The following is a 17,081-nucleotide window of genomic DNA, read 5'->3' as shown; positions in this document are numbered from 1 at the left end:
AATATGAACTCGGCGTGCAGCCCCTCCGCCCCTTGGTTTCGGATCGTGCTTCATATTGGACTTGTAGGTTTTGGCTTCCCTCACACAGACACACAGACAGACACAGATAAAGACACACACAGATCAATGAGTATCGACGGCGGTAATGATGGGAATTGTAGTCCAATATGAACCCCTCACACAGACACAGACACACACACCAATGAGCATCGGCGGCGGTAATGATGGGAATTGTAGTCCAACATGAACTCGGCGTGCAGAACCCATCCGCACGTCCAGCCTCATTTCCCGGCACGCTCTGCGCTCGGCGTCGCCGCGGCGGAGCCTGCGTGGGGGCGGAGCTCGTGGCCCGGGAGGCGCGTCCCAACGGCTCCCGCGGCGGTTCGAACTCGGCGCCTCCGAGGTTCGCTGGTTCTCTAGGTCGTGTGTTGGAGGCTTCCACGTCGCGGCCTGCGCTGTCCTAGGCTTCCGAGCGCAGAGGAGCCGCGCTGCGCCGTGGCCTGGGGTCGCTAAGTACAGCTGCGACCTGGTGGTGAGCAGACGCCCCCGACTGGAAGCGGGCTTTCCTGACGTCCCGGCGCTCAGTGTGCTGCTCCCGGGCGGTGTGTTGTGTTTGAGGCAGAGTCAGAGAGAAGGATGCCAAATGCTCTGCTCTCTCCAGGCAGACGGAGTCCCTCGAGATAAAATACTGTATTAAACCATGGACTCTTTCCCAGGCGGGAAAGCCTGTCTCATCCGGGGAGTATAGAGTGCTGGTTCTTCCCTTAATGAGAGTACAGCTAGAACGCTTCCCCCCAAGTAGGCTTGAAGATACCGTTGTCAGGGCCCCTAGGTAAGATGATGAGCCTTTCCACGTACATACGACTGGCAAATGGTCCTCAGGAAAATGAGGATGTTTGAATACTAGGCGTATTCACTGATGCTTCAGAACGGTTAGAAAATTCTTACATGAGAATGAAGAAGTTGTTGAACATAAAATCTTGACTTAGATGGTGTTATACAGTGTTGAGCGGCATTTTTTTTCTAATCTAATTCTTTTTTTCTCCATCTTTGTTCGATATGAAGCTCGAGATGTTGTTGAACAGATGTGATTGAAGCAGAATGGGGACCCGAGTCACTATCTGACTGGGGAAGTCTTCGAACTTAAAGCAGAAGTAGATTTGTGAAAACAATATCGGAAAGACAGTAGAAACATTTTATTTTCTAAACATCTTATTTAATTTTAATATTCAGCTTTTTCCAGTAAGGTGAGAGGTTTTATTAACCCACCCCACTCTTGCAAAATTTTGAGTAGAGAATAAATGTACCAAACTATTTTACCAGAATAGAGACGGAAAAGGTAGCTTATTCATTTATCCATTCAAAGTATTGAGCTTTCCTAAATACATTTTTTTACTTTATAGTCTTAAACCATAATACATGGGAATTATATTGGTAGCCCAGCTTTTAAGAAGGGCAATAAAAAAAGGCTCCACAAAAAAAGAGTGAATGAAATGTGAACAAGAGGTGAAATTATAAGAAGATCTATAGCAGGAGTAGAAATTCTAAAGCTTTTATTGTTATTTTAATAATTAAAATAGCAAAATATCCTTTGCTGTGATTTTAAAGATATTAATTTTGCTTTATGTGTGTGTTTGGGTTCCTCTGAAACGAGTTACAGACTAGTGTGAGCCACCATATGGGTGCTGAGAATAACAATAGCAAGCCTTTGAAGGAACAGCCGGAACCCTTGAATGCTGAGCCATCTGGCCAGCTGCATCGTGATTCTTTTTAGTTAATCCTAGACCTGCTTGCCCACAGCTTATTCAACCGATGTAGTTTGTGAGTTGAATTACTAAATGTCTTTTTTGTTTTGTGTCTTTTTTGAGAGAATGTCTTAATATGTAGACCAGGCTGGCCTTGAGCTCACCGGCCTCTACTTCCCAAGAGCCAGGATTAAAGGAGTAGTAACTGTATTCAGCCTCTCGATGTCATTTTGATCTGTGATTATGACTTGTGAATGTGAGTACATTTAAATTTTACAACCACTGTGAATAGGAGGAGATAACTTATCTGGTAACACCACCTTTTAAGAAAATATGGAAGATTGTAGTGGTAACATCTAATCAGATGCCCCGGATTTGTAAGATGATTATTAAATTCCAACACTGCATATTGAAGTTAATTAGAAAAGTATACCTTGATTCAGATCTTGGATTGACTCTCCAAGATTTGCATGACTTTGAATAAATTTTTTTAAAAATTGCATCAGTTCATTGTGTGTGTGTGCGCACATGCACATGAGTGTACAGGTCAAGGGACAAATCTTGTGTGTGTCTGTGTGTATGTACACACAAGTGTACAGGTCAAGTGACAAATCTTTGTGTGTGTGTACACATGAATGTTCAGGTCAAGGGACAAATCGTGTGTGTGTGTGCACACAAGTGTGCAGGTCAAGGGACAAATCTTGTGTGTGTGTGTATGCCCATGAGTGTGGAGGTCAAGGGACAAATCTTTGTGTGTGTGTGTGTGCGCATGTGTACACATGAGTGTGCAGATCAAGGGACAAATCTTGTGTGTGTATGCACATGAGTGTAGAGGTCAGGTGACAAATCTTGTGTGTGTGTGTGTGTACTTATGAGTGTGCAGATCAAGGGACAAATCTTTGTGTGTGTTTGCACATGAGTGTGTAGGTCAAGGGACAAATCTTGTGTATGTGTATGTGCACACGAATGTGCGAGTCAAGGGCCAAATCTGGGACATCTGTTCTCTCCTTTGACCTGTGGTTCTTGAGAGGAACAACATTAGGTTGTGTGTCTTGGTGCCAAGCACTTTCACAGTTTCTTCTTAAATTTTACTGCTATGAGAATATTTTGGCTGATACCATAAAGTCTTCAGGCAGAATATAAGAATGTCTTTGTTTTCTTGTTTAGGAAATGGAATCTAGTTCATCCGACTATTGTAATAAAGACAACGAAAATGAGGAAGAAGGTTTGCTTGCAAATGTTGCTTCATTGAGACGTGAACTGAAAATAACAGAATGGAGTTTGCAGAATTTAGGAGAAGAGTTGTCCAGGCAAGGAATTAAAATCACATGTATAAATTAAAGTATTAATTTGTAAAGTAAAAGAGATTCGGGAAATAGATTGCTAAGTGTTTGTGTGCTTATTTGGGACTGGGCAGTCAGGACAAAATAAAATCTCTACCTCTGTTTACAGCTATGCTCATAGCTGTGGATCTAATTTCTGATTATTATATGTAGAAATTTGTGGTGAAAACTATTGTCAGACTGAAGTATAATTTTTCTTTGTTCTGTAGTGTTAGTCCGAGTGAAAATTCTGATTATGTCTGCAATCCTTCAAGATCTGAAAGGCTTATTTTGGAAGAGCTTACTCAACCTAGCCGCCTGGGACTTTTAAAGTACCCACCTTATAAGAAAGTTTGTAAAACGTCTGGTAGTACTGATTTTCAAAGGAAGACAAAAGATAAGGTTATTATTTTTATATCTATTTAAAATTATTTTTCTTTACATGTTATCCGTAGTCTTTGACTACAGTGTTTGAGATAGGAATATAATTGTTCTTCTTCAATACTATTGTATGTGTATGAGTGTTTTGCCTGCAATTATGTCGTGGAGGTAAGAAGTGGGTATTGGATCTCTTGCAACCAGGTTATAGATGGTAACTTTGCGTTGTAAGCTTCTATATGGATGCTAGGAATTGAATCAGGGTCCTTCAGAAGAGCAACCAGTGTTTTCATTGCTGGGCCATCTCCCCAGCTCCATAATTGTACCTTTTACATCCTAATCTTTCATGCAGTGAAAATTCTGCAGTTAAGAGGAAAACTGAATTTTTCCAATGTATTTGTTATGGAGAAATTGTTAGTTTATATTATTTAAATAAATAAAAATATATGAAGTATGAGAGTTTTTGTATAAAGAGAAAAGGCAATTGAGTAATTATTTATATATGTTTGGAACCACTAGAAAACTAAACTAAAGTAAGATGTTAGGCATGGTCGTGGCTCATGTCTATAATGCTAGCACTTGACAGACTGAGGTAGGAGAATTGCTTTGAGTACCTCATAAATTGGGCATGACGACTTTGTTCAATAACCGTAGTACTCAAGAGTTAGAGACAGAGCCAGGCAGTGGTGGCACATGCCTTAGCACTGGGAAGGCCGAGGCAGGTGGATCTATGGGAGTTCAAGGACAGTCTAGTCTATAGAGCTAGTTCCAGGACAGCTAGGACTGTTACAGAAAGAAACCCTGTCTTGAAAAACATAAAACAACAAAAAACAAAAAAGAGAGGCAGGAGGATTAGAAGTTTATAGTCATTCCCTTGCATATATAAGGAATTTGAGATCAACCTGGGTTAGAGAACCTGTCTCGAAAAAAAAGTTAATGTGTAAAACAGCTACTAAGGATGGCAGGATGTATTTTTATATGCCTTTTATGTAGCTTGACTTTATAGTTTGTACATATATGTTCCTCTAAAATTTAAAATAACATTGAAAATGTATTATAAGATATATTTAACAGCATAATAAAATACATGCATAAATTAAAGAATATTTTGTCTCATCTTAGTTGGCATATGTATTTCTTCCATATTCTCTTTTGTACGCAGGGTAGCTGTGAATATCTTTAGGTGCAGAAATAAAAAGATTTCTGTCATATTCATACTCAGGAGTGATATTGTTGACTCTTTTGCCAGTGTGTACTTAATGTGTACTGCTACAAGTGGGAAGGAATGTTGTCTCTCTTGTTTTTATCATTATTCACTAATGTTCATTGCGCTGAGTTCAGTGATTTTAATGGTAATTATTGCCGTTTTCTATTAATTATATATAAACATTGAAGAATTTAATGTAAATTGTTATTTTCTTTTTTTTTTCAGGTTTCTTTTTCATCTGCTTCTATGGATCAAGAGGTTAAAAGCCTTCGAGAGAAACTTAATAAACTTAGGCAACAGAATGCTTGTTTGGTCACCCAGAATCATTCCCTGATGACGAAAATGGAATCTGTCCACTTTGAACTGACACAGTCAAAAGCAAAAGTATGTTTTTTGATGTGTTGAGAGAATATTTGTAATATTTTATGGTTTGTAAATGGAAAATATTTATATTGCCTATCTAGTAGGTAGGAAATTTTATATGTTACTTGAATGTTAATAAGGAATGAAATCATTATACTATCTGAAGATATTTTAGGAGAACTTTTAATTTTTTTACTTGGATAAGTCAACTTTTTAAAAACTGATAGGAACTTAGAAAGCAGAAAAAGAAGGGGTGCTTAGTGATGAGAGAGCCCCGGCTCATTTCCCAGCACCCCCATAATGGCTCACAACTGTTTGCAACTACAGTTCAGGCTTTTTCTCTGCCTTCCGAGGGACCAGGCATTCATATGCTGGACAGATGGACACACAGGCAAATAACCCATACATGTAAAATAAAGAATAATCTCAAAAGAAGAAAAATGTTTTTTTTTCTTTTTTCCTATTTAAAAACATGTTTTATTTTGTGTATGGATATTTTTCCTGTATGTATGTTTTTATATTATGTGTAGGCAGTACCTGTGGAGGCCGGAAAAGGGTGCTGGATTTCTGGGACTGTAGTGGTGGTTATGAGCCACTATGAGCAGCCAGTGCACTTAACTGCATAGCCAAATTCCAGATCCTAGTTTTTACTTTATACTCTTAGGCATTTTTTGGTTCTTTTATATGGCTTTTCCATTTCTTTCTTGTTAGTGGTATATTTCATTATGTAATATCATAACTCAATTTTCTTATTTAAATTACTGCATTTTTAGTATACTATTGGTATTGTATATGTATGTATGTATATGTGTATACATATTGATATTTATGTGTATGTATCTGATTGTGGTGGCACATACAAATAGCACCTTTTCTTTTAATAAAACACCCACTGTAAACTGATATGTCCATAAAATAGATTGTAAAAAAGCCTTTTTTAAAATTGATTTTTATTGAGCTATACATTTTTCTCTGTTTCTCTCTCTGCTTCTCCCTTCCCCTTATGCCCTCTCTTATGGTCCTCAAGCTCCCAATTTACGCAGGAGATCTTGTCTACTTCCCATGTAGATTAGATCCATGTATGTCTCTCTTAGGGTCCTCATTGTTGTCTAGGTTCTCTGTGATTGTGATTTGTGGGCTGGTTTTCTTTGCTTTATGTTTAAAAGCCACTTATGAGTGAGTACATGTGATGCTTGTCTTTCTGGGTCTGGGTCACCTCACTCAATATGAAGTTTTGTAGTCCCATCCATTTGCTTGCAAACTTCAAGATGTCGTTATTTTTCTCTGCTGTGTAGTAAGTACTCCATTGTGTAAATGTACCACATTTTCCTTCTCCATTCTTTGGTCGAGGAGCATTATGGTTGTTTCCAGGTTCTGGCTATGACAAACAATGCTGCTATGAACATAGTTGAGCACATGTCTTTGTTGTATGATTGAGTGTCCTTTGGATACCCAAAAGTGGTATTGCTGGGTCTTGAGAAAGGTTGTTTACTAATTTTCTGAGAAATCGCCATACTGATATCCAATGGGGTTGTACTAGCTTACACTCCCACCAGCAATGGAGGAGTGTTCCCTTACCCCACAGCCTCTCCAGCATAAGTTGTCATCAGTGTTTTTGATCTTGGCCATTCTTACAGGTGTAAGATGGACTCTCAGAGTTGTTTTGATTTGTATTTCTCTGATGACTAAGGATGTTGAGCATTTCCTTAAGTGTCTTTCAGCCATTTCTTTTTTTCAAAGAATAAAGTATTAGGGCTGGAGAGATGGCTTAGTGGTTAAGAACACTTGTTGCTCTTATAGAGGTCCCATGTGTAGTTCCCAGCATCTTCATGGTATCTAACTGTCTATACCTCTACTTCCAGAGAATCTGATACCGTCTTCTGGCCTTCATGGACACTCTATATGTGTGTATAGATATGTATATGCAGGCAAAACACTCATACACATAATTTTTTTTAAAGATGAAAAGGTAAGCTGGGTGGTGGTGGTAAAGTCCTTTAATCCCAACACTCAGGAGGCTGAGGCAGGTGGATCTCTGATTTTAGGCCAGCCTGGTCTACAGAGTAAGTTCCAGGACAGCCAGGCTAGAAACAGAAACTGTGTCTCAAATAAAAACAAAATCCACCCCCCCCAATAAAAAAGAAAAGGTAAATATATCAGGACTGAATGCACAGTTACTTGATTTACATGAAAGACTATGAGGTTAAATGAGAAATGATTACAGATTATGGGAGATGAAGAAAAAGAAGTGAGATCCTCAAGGTCATTCTAGTGACGTGTTATCTCACACATGCCATCTTCTCTTTTGTTGGTAGAAAAGCACTGTCTGTCTCGTTGTGAAAGCTCACACCTGTGATCCCAGCACATGAGACATGAGGGTCCACCATTAGTTTCAAGGTAGTCTGGTCTACTTAGGAAGTTCCATATCAGCTATGGCTGGTCTCAAAAACCCAAAGCTATCTCCAAAAATCATTATGGAGTTATTCATATGTAAAAGTCTCAGTGTTTCTTGTTTTGTTTTTTAAACTTTGGTTTTGATGGAGGGTCTTATATATCCCAGTCTGTCCTTAACTCACTATAGTTAAAATGACCTTGAATCTACTTCTTTCACCTCCTGAGGGCTAGGGTTATAGGCAAGTACTGCTATATCTAGTTTTTGAGGTGCTCAAGATAGAACTCATAGTCTCCTGCATACTAGGCAAGAACTCTACAAACCGATCTAAATCATTTGCCCTTGTTTTTTTGTTCATGTTTTTGTCTTGTTTTCTGAGATTTTATGCAGCCTGTATTGGTCTTGATCTCAGGTGGCTGAGGATGACCTTGAACTCTTGGTTCTCCTGCCTGGTCACTATTAGGATTTCAGGAATATGTCTTCATGCCTAGCCTTTCAGTTCTCCTTTCGTAAAATCTACTCATGTTTCCTGTGTATGTGTTTGTATGTGTTTGTGTGTGTGTGTCTGCACACATGCGTGCATACGTGTAGGTGCTCATGTGTGCACTCAAAAACAATTCATGTCATATTTTTAAATAGTCCGTTATTGCTTATATTGAGTACATGAAGGGCACCTTATATCAGTAGAGTGTGCAGCTAGTTTTTCTTACATCTTTGTATGATAACGGAGCTGTTCTTTTATTTTGCTACTAAGTATGAAGTTACTTGTGCTTTCTCCCAAATCTTCAGGATTTGTTGTTCTGTAAAAATCAAAGTGTTTTCTTCATGTTATTTGATTTTTTCCAGGATATATTCTCAGTATTATTTTAATACTTCCATTGAGTCTTTTGGCTGTCACTTTATTTCTTCCTTTTGTGAAGCTCTTTGTTGTACTTGTTTCATGTTTTATAACATCCAGATGCAATATAAAATGTAATAACTTTGTTTTTCTGTGCTGTTCTTTTATGCTTTGAAAAATGATGATGCTTTGATTATTCCTATCTATCTATCTATCTGTCATCTATCAACTGTTTAAGACAGGCTTTCTCTGTGTAACATAACAGCTTGACTGTTCTGGACTAGGCTGGCTTCGAATTTGCAGAGATCCACCTGCTAATGCCTCCGGAGTACTGGGACTAAAGGTACCACCACATCTGGCTTATTATTCATATTTAAGAGAACGATAAATCAAAGTTAATTTTAAGTTGTCCATATGTTGGCAAAGTCTGTTCATTTATGAATGGTGGTTTATAGAAGTGGTCATTTTCTAAGAAAGTATTCACCAACCCCAGAGAAGGACTAGGATGTAATGGTCTTCATTTGGAGCTAATATCTTCAGTAAAATGTTTGGATCTGGGTATGGTGGTGCATCACTTGGGGGCAGAGGCAGTAGCTAGGCAGTGTTGGTGCATGCCTTTTATTCCAGCACTCAGGAGGCAGAGAAGGGGGTATTTCTGTGCGTTTGAGGCCAGGCTGGTCTACGTAGGGAGTTCCAGGATAGCTAGAGCTATATAGAAAGGCCCTGTCTCAAAACAAAACAAAACAAAACAAAACAAAACAAAAACTGGAATGAAAATAACAAAAATCTTTGGCTTTTGCTTGTGGGATATCCCCAAATGAGATGGGAATAGACAGCTGTGAGCAGTGGCTTTCTGTGGGTTTCATTCCTCATGCCTCTGCCTCGTCTCCGAGGCCTCTGTGCTCAGTGCCTTCGCCTGCTGTCGCCTTCCCTTGGCTGTGGTGTTCCGGGACTGGGAAAGCGGCGGTGTGCTCATTTGTAGTCTCTGGACTAACTCCTCCTTTTCTAGTCAGGATGTCTTCCCTGTCCCTACTTCATGTCCTAAAGTTACTTTTCAAGTAAAAGCAGTTTTCATTGATATTTTGATTATTGACTAATTCAAGAAAATCAGTTATTGCTGGCAGTTGTGGTGTTTTTAATCCCAATACTTGAGAGGCAGAGGCACGCGGATCTGTGTGATTTCGATTCAGCCTAGACTTGATAGTGATTCCAGGACAGTCATGATTGTTTCACAGAGAAACCCTGTCTCAAAAACACAAAACAAAACAAAAGACTGTTCTTCACTATTATATTTATATTGTGTATTCCTTTTTTCAGTAGTTTTACTGAATCTTTCTGGCTGTAGGGCTACTACTGTGCTTTTCTGAATTATCTAGGTTTTCTCTATTAAGCATGATTACTAAAATCAATTTTTTTGTTTTGTTTTGTTTTTTGAGATGGTGCCCTGTCTGTCCTGAAACTTACCCTGTAGTCCATTCTGGCCTCAAAATCACTGTGATCTGCCTGCCTATGCCTTCCAAATGCTGAGATTAAAGGCATGTACCACCACTGCCCTGTTCCTAAAATTAGTTTTTAAGTCATAACAAATTCAATATATATTTCTTATCTATATTTCACTTTGATCTCTCTCTCTCTCTCTCTCTCTCTCTCTCTCTCTCACACACACACACACACACATACCTTCTAACTTATGTGAAATTAACCTTTGTAGATGGTGTCAGGAGTTCATACTGAGGGATTGAGGACAGTGGCAGGTCATATGCTGAGTCTGTCTTCTGATGATGATGTGTACATATGAACGCTGATGAAAGGAATAGGTGAGGTTGGCTTTAGGTTTGGCAGTGACTGGAGAGTCCTGTTGTACTTTCTCATGTGACAAAGAAAGACTAGAATCCAAATAGATTGATTTATTTCCTGAAACTTAGTACCATAAAAGTTTTTATCTTTTAGATGTCTTTGCTTGAGTTTGCGCAAGAGCAGGCAGCCAACATCCCAATCTTAGAAGAACAGATTATAAATTTGGAAGCAGAAGTTTCAGCTCAAGATAAAGTTTTAAGGTAAATACACTTGTGTAGCTTGAAAATTTTTGTTTAGTATTTCTATGTGTTGTATCTTATTAAATATTGTCCCTTACCCCCATTCCAGTAAATCTTCAGTGACCTAATAAAGTCTTAACTTAGCATTGAACTCCTTTTAGTCAATTATAGCTACTCATAGATGTCGCTTGCATTCAGAGTACAGGAACTAAAGATGGTTTATTTTAAGATGAGGTGCTTATTTGCATAATTTTATTTAACATAGTATGAATTAAAATTGTTCTTAATAATAAAAACCCAGAGTCAGATTTAGGGGTTAATACTGAAAGATCAGAGAAGCTGAGCGGCAGACACCGGAGAGTTCTTAACCTCTATCAATGCTCAGACCAAAGAGCTGATCCTGTTTCCCCGAATCCTCAGACTGAATGCTATCTCTGTGAATCTCAGACTACGTCTGTCTCTGTGAGTCTCCAGACTGCATCCAGAATGCATCTGCCTTATATTCCTCTCTCTGCCCAGCCATATCACTCCTGTCTCCACCTCTCTAGTGCTGGGTTTAAAGGCCTGGGATCTCAAGTGCTGGGATCACCTTTGTGTGAGCTCTGTTTCTCTTTTAGATAGATTCAATCTCATGTAGCCCAGGATGGCCTGAACTCACAGAGATTGTCTGCCTCTGTCTTCCGAGTGCTAGGATTGAAGGTGTGTACTATCACACCACCCAGCCTCTATGGCTAACTAGTAGCTTAGCGCTGCACTTTGATCTTCAGGCAAGCTTTGTTAGATTACAAACAAAACAGCACTACAATTTAATATGAATTAATTTCTTACTCTGTAATGCAACACAAACTCATTATTTCAGTATAGTTTAAGGACAAGAAATAGGGTATTTTGTCATTTATTCTTATCTTCTGCTTTGAATGTAATGTGTATTGAGCATCGTGTTATATTGTATAATTCGTGTAGGGGGAGATCCCACAGAGCATTGTATCTGGCTTGAAATCCAGAGTGTTTGCACCCCAGCTTTGAACTGCCTTTTGTGATGCTTCCTTTTGTTACTGTTACCTTTTTTTTTGAAGTGTTTGATTCTTACCTGAGTTCTTCCTGAAGGCTTCAAAACCTTTACAAAACTTGTTTATGAGAGGACTTGGAAAACGAAGAGGTCTGGTGATTGAGAAATACTTGGGCATTTGGTTCCTTTAAACAACTCCAGAAAAGAGGTTTTAGTATGGAAAATGACTTGCTAAGAGGTGTGAATTGTACAGTATTTTAAAAACATCTTTAGAGAAGCAATGGGCAGTCAGTTCACCAGAAGCTGATTCCCCTGCTACTCCTAAGCCAAAAATTCATCTTGGAGTGACCCTAATTTTTCCATGGACCCAAGAAAAACAGAACACTGACAGTTCTTACTACAGTTCTGGGACCAGCAGTATTAGCATTACCTGGGAACTTGGTTGAGTCCTTTCTCAAACTTACTAAACCACAAACCTGGAAATATGAAGCTCAGACACACACACACACACACACACACCCCTTTTAAAAGATGAAGCTCAGATGTGTGTGTGTGTGTGTGTGTCTTGGTGAGTATGTGTATTTGATATATTTGGGCTTTTTGTTTGTTGTTTTTGTTTTTTAAGATAGGGTTTCACTGTGTAGGCCTGGCTGTCCTAGAACTAGCTCTGTAGATCACTCTGGCCTCTAACATACCAGGATCTACCTGCCTCTGAGTGCTGTGCTTGAAAGTGTGTGCCACCACTGCCTGGCTTTTAGGGGTTTTGTTTGTTTGTTTGTTTTTGTTTTTTGTTTTGTTTTTTGGTTTTTTTTTTGGATACAAGATTTTCTGTGTAGCTCTGACTGTCCTGGAACTTTGTGTGTAAACCAGGCTGTCCTTGAACTCAGATATCCTGCAAACTCTGCCTCCAGTGTTCTGTGTTTAAAGGCATGTACCACCATGTTCAGCTTAATTTTTGTAAGTATCATAGGTGATTCTAATGTATAAGCTTTTCAGTTTAAAACTTTCTTTGTAATACATACATTAAATTTAATGTATTTTTGGTTTTGTAAATTTTTTCTTATTAGTTTTTTTTAATTCTTTGAGAATTTCATATGGTGTATTTTGATCATCTTCATCCAACTCTTCCCTGATTCACCCTTCCCTCCCTATGCATGCAACTTTGTGTGTGTGCACAAGGTCATTCACTTACCTGCTTCCCCTGACTCTGAGTCTTTTTGTGTTGGCCAACTACTCTTAGGCATTGGGCCTGTCCTGGAGTTTGGTTGATATACCAGAGTTTACACCATTAAAGAAAAATTATTCTCCTTTCAGAACTATCAAGTGCTAATAGCTCCTCAGTTATGGGTAGGACTTTGTACTCTCTTTTTCTGTTCGGAATTTCATGACTTGAGGTTATAGAGGTCTTGTGTATGCTCTCATAATTGTTGTGATATATGTATCTTCCCTTTTATTTCTAGAATACACTGTCTTCCTTAAAGTCACACACTCTTATAATCTTAAAATCTTTCAGCTTGGTATTTTCTTCTCCAGTAGCGATAAACTTCCTGTTGAGTGGTAGCTAGATTTCTCCATTTTCCATGACTCAATTATGTAGTATCTTCAGCAGTAGGATCTTACTATCAGATTCTGGAGGGTAACTAGGAACAGTGGCAGTAGCCTGTAATCTTTGGGGTTCCATGAGCCTATTGGCCAATAATTCAAAAAGAGGTAACCTGTTACTGATATGGGGAGCTGGTACCTTTTTTTTTTCTTTTTGGGAGAGTATGGTATCTACTTAAGGAACTTCCCTTCCCCATCATAGGATATGTATATATTTTAGGAAGTTTCTACAGTAGTATGTTTCCATATGGCTTTCTCAAAAGGCCTGTAGTGTTAGTTATCCATCCCTGCCATCTCCCATGCCATTTAATACTTCCTGTCTTATTTTTTCACTTTCCCTGTTATAACACTCTATTTCCCCTCTCTTTAAAGATCTTTCCTGTGTACCCTTATAACCTCTATGGGTTTAAGGTCTTGCTATGTTGGCCAGGCTGGTCCTGAATCTTTGGGCTCAAGTCATTCTAATGCCTCAATATCCTAAGTGTTTGGACTAAAGGCATACATTATTGTACCTGGCTTGATTTTTATATCACATGTAATAGTTACTTGTAATTGAATATTTCTTTTTTAAAATGTTTTTTTATTACATTCAGTTTTTCACTGGGGGTGGGTGGTGGTGTCAATATGCCATGGTACACATGCAAAGGTTAGGGAGTTACTTAACTAATACCATGTGGGTTCCAGGGCTTGAACTCAAGTCATCAGCCTCAGTGGCAAGCACCTTTACCTCTTAGCAGTCTTGCTGGCATTTGTTTGCATGTTAAGATAGTGTGTTGTTGTGTAGGGCAGGCTTGCTTTGAATTTAAAGAGATCTGCCTTCCTCTGTCTCCTAGGTACTGGTATTAAAGGTGTTCCTGGACTATTTCTTGTATTCTTATTTATTCTAATTATTTTATGTATATATGTATTTTGTCTGTACGTAAGTCTGTGAACCATGTGCATGCCTGCTGCTCATAGAGGCCAGAAGAGGGTGGGTATTAGATTCTTTGGACCTGGAGTTATAGGTGCTAGGAATAGACCTTGGTTTCCTGGAAAAGCAGGAAGTTTTCTTAACCACTAAGCCATCTCTCCTGCCATTGTTATTCTAGTAGTTTTTCATTGTGATCATTCTCAATGTTCTAGGTAACTAAATTATAATTACCAGCAAATAACAAAAATTTTCCTGTTCAGGATTTGTACTTCTTTCTACTTTTCCATTTTTGTGTTTTTCATTGGGTAGAACAGTCAAAGATATCTTTGGTTGTAGAAATAATATCAATTATATGTGCTTTGTTTCTGAAATATATAGTAGTGTTTCTAGTTTGCATGAAATATGTTTGCTTTTGTAAAGACTGCTAAGGATGACTTTAATTCCTGATTCTTTTCCTCTTAAATGCTGTAAATATGAGCATGTTCCACCATGCTCAGTTGTTGAATGTGAAATCTGGTGTGGACTTTTATTTATGTGGGTTTTTCATTTGATCAAAGTATTCTTTTATGCCATATATATAGCCTTCCATTGATTATAGTGCAATATTATTTGTATTTTAATAAATAAATCTTGCCTGAAGACCAGAGCCAAAGCTAAAGCCACCAGAGGTCAGGCAATGGTGACACACATCTTCAATCCCAGGAAGACAGACTGATGGATCTCTGAGTTCAAGGCTACCCTGGGCTACACAAGCCGCAAGATCATTGCAAAAACTATCGAGGTGGTGGAGCCTCACACCTTTAATCCCAGTACTAGGGAGTCACATGCCTTTAACCCCAGTACTAGAGGGAATGTAAAATGGAAGGAGAGAGAGGCTTAGTGTGCGGTGCCCAGCTTTGATAGAGGTAAGACTTTTCTAGTGGCTTGGCTGCCTTGCATTTCTGTTCTTCAGGCGAGATTTATTTGTTCAAATACAAATAATCTACCACTGTACTTGATGACTCATGGACACGTGCGTTCCTCTTATATTGTCTTTAACTCGCTGGCTGAAACCAGTTGCATTCCTCTTGTCACATTATTGTATTTCTCCAATGTCACTTTCATAGTTCTTAAGTTTTTCTCTCTATTTATAGAGAAGCAGAAGATAAATTAGAGCAGAGTCAGAAAATGGTGATTGAAAAGGAACAGAGTTTACAAGAGGCCAAAGAGGAATGTATAAAATTGAAGGTGGACTTACTTGAACAAAGTAAACAAGGAAAAAGGTATGTGAGATTTTCTTACTTGTTTTGTAACACTGAGTTGAACCTGTGCATTCTGTACAACAGTTGTACTGCTGAGCCATACATATCTCCTTTTAAAACAAATAACTTATTTTTGAGATAGGTTGTTGCCATGTAATCTTGGCTAGCCTGGAATCTACAGGGTCGCCCAGGCTGGCTTCCAATTTGCTGTAATCCTCCTGCCTCTCCTTTTCTTTTCTTTTGTTTTTTTGAGATAGGGTTTCTGTGTAGCCCTGGCTGTCCTGGAACTCATTCTGTAGACCAGGCTGGCCTTTGTCTGAGAGATCCACTTCCTGAGTGCTGGGATCAAGTGTGTGCCACCAGATGACCACCTCAGTTTCCTCAGTGCCGGTGTTGCAGATGTGCTAGAGGGTTTGCCTAGTCATCCTGCCTGACTGTAAGGGAAATTCTGAAGTGAAAATATTTTAGATATTTGACAGTAGAATAAATATCCTTTTATGTCCATTTTTATTAATATTTTCAAAGTACAAGTTTTTATTACATTTTTTATATATTTGTGTGTATGTATGTGTGTGGTCACATGCATGCCAGTAATGTGTTTGGAAGTCATAGGACAACTTACAGCAGTCAGTTTTCTCCTGTTATCGTATGAGTCCCAGAGATTGAACTCCAGACCGTAGGCTTCGTGGTAAGTGCCTTTGCCTTCTGAGTCTTCTCTTTGGCCTTCCTTAAGGAGTTCATGTGTTGATTTTGTTACTGGTATTCTAGACTAGGATTAATTTTTTATATATTTGTAATGATTATTAATATAATTTATATTATTAGTATATATTAATATGTAAATTATATAAATTAATATATAAATTACCAATATAATTTATGTATTTCTGAAATTAAATTGTGTTAACTTCAAACCAGTAAGTTAATTTTCTGTACTTATTTCTCTAAAATTTTAATTCATAAATATTAAAGAAAAAGAAAAGTCAATTCATGAGGCAAGTGATGAGTTCTACTTTAGAAATATATGAATAACAAAAATTTTATGTTTTCTATATATTGTCTTTTGAGATGAGGTGTTGTAATTAGTCCCAACAAAGGCACTGTAAACTTTTATTTATTAATTTATCTGACACAGGTATTTGGTTGCCGTCTTTCATCTCTTTCATCCTTCTTGTTTATTTGTTTATTTTGATCGGTCTGTTCTGTTCTTTCTTTCTTTTTTTTGGGTTTTCAAAACAGGGGTTCTCTGTGTAACAGCCTTGGAGCTCACTCTGTAGACCAGGCTGGCATCAAACTCACAGAGATCCGCCGGCCTCTGCCTCCCAAGTGCTGGGATTGAAGGCGTGCGCCACCATTGCCTGGCTGTCTGTTATTTTTTTATTTTACACACAGATTATTTTTCTTATTTGCCGATGCCCTTTACCTCATCCAGTGCTCAGAACACATTGCTTTATATTTCTGCTTTTTTGTTTTATTTCAAAAATACATTTTTAGAAACACGTCTTCCAACAATTGCATTGCATGTCATCATGTGACTCAATCACTTATCTTCCTATTGTTGAACATTTGCTGTTTTCCCAGTATTAATAAGACTCTGTATGTCTCTCATTTCATATATGTTACTTTTTTTTTTGAGACAAGGTTTCCCTGTAGCTTTGGTGCCTGTCCCAGAACTAGCTCTTGTAGACCAGGCTGGCCTCAAACTCCCAGAGATTCGCTTGCCTCTGCCTCCCGAGTGCTGGGATTAAAGGCGTGTGCCAACAACACCCAGCTCATGTAGGTAACTTCTAAGAAATAGAATCTCTGAATCAAAGGACAATGTTTTAAGACTTTTAAGAAAATAAATGTACCAAATTGCCCTTCAGAAAATTGTGTTTGTCTTTTACTTTTTTAATTAATTAATTTTAAAAAAATTAAATTTATTATTTTGCATCCTGACTGCAGCCTCTCCTTCCTCCTCTCCTCCCTCTCCCTTTCCCCACCTCCCTTCTGTTCCCTCCTCAACCCACTCCTCTGTATTCTCTCAGAAAGGGACAGG

General features: G+C 38.4%; 1 protein-coding gene across 1 annotated transcript in view; it reads left to right on the top strand.

The window, feature by feature from the left end:
- The first annotated feature begins 614 nt into the window (after positions 1–614).
- Ccdc18 (coiled-coil domain containing 18) overlaps positions 615–17,081 on the top strand; it is a 127,758-nt gene continuing 111,291 nt past the window's right edge. The window contains 6 exon segments of the mRNA XM_038332291.1: positions 615–832; positions 2,913–3,055; positions 3,298–3,469; positions 4,878–5,036; positions 10,196–10,302; positions 14,936–15,064. Of these exon segments, the coding sequence (XP_038188219.1) occupies positions 2,916–3,055; positions 3,298–3,469; positions 4,878–5,036; positions 10,196–10,302; positions 14,936–15,064 (707 nt within the window). The 5' untranslated portion in view covers positions 615–832; positions 2,913–2,915.

Source organism: Arvicola amphibius, chromosome 1, assembly GCF_903992535.2.
Source record: "Arvicola amphibius chromosome 1, mArvAmp1.2, whole genome shotgun sequence".
NCBI lineage: Eukaryota > Metazoa > Chordata > Mammalia > Rodentia > Cricetidae > Arvicola > Arvicola amphibius.
Note: the sequence above shows the minus strand (reverse complement) of the source record. Positions and strands in the feature narration are given on the sequence as shown.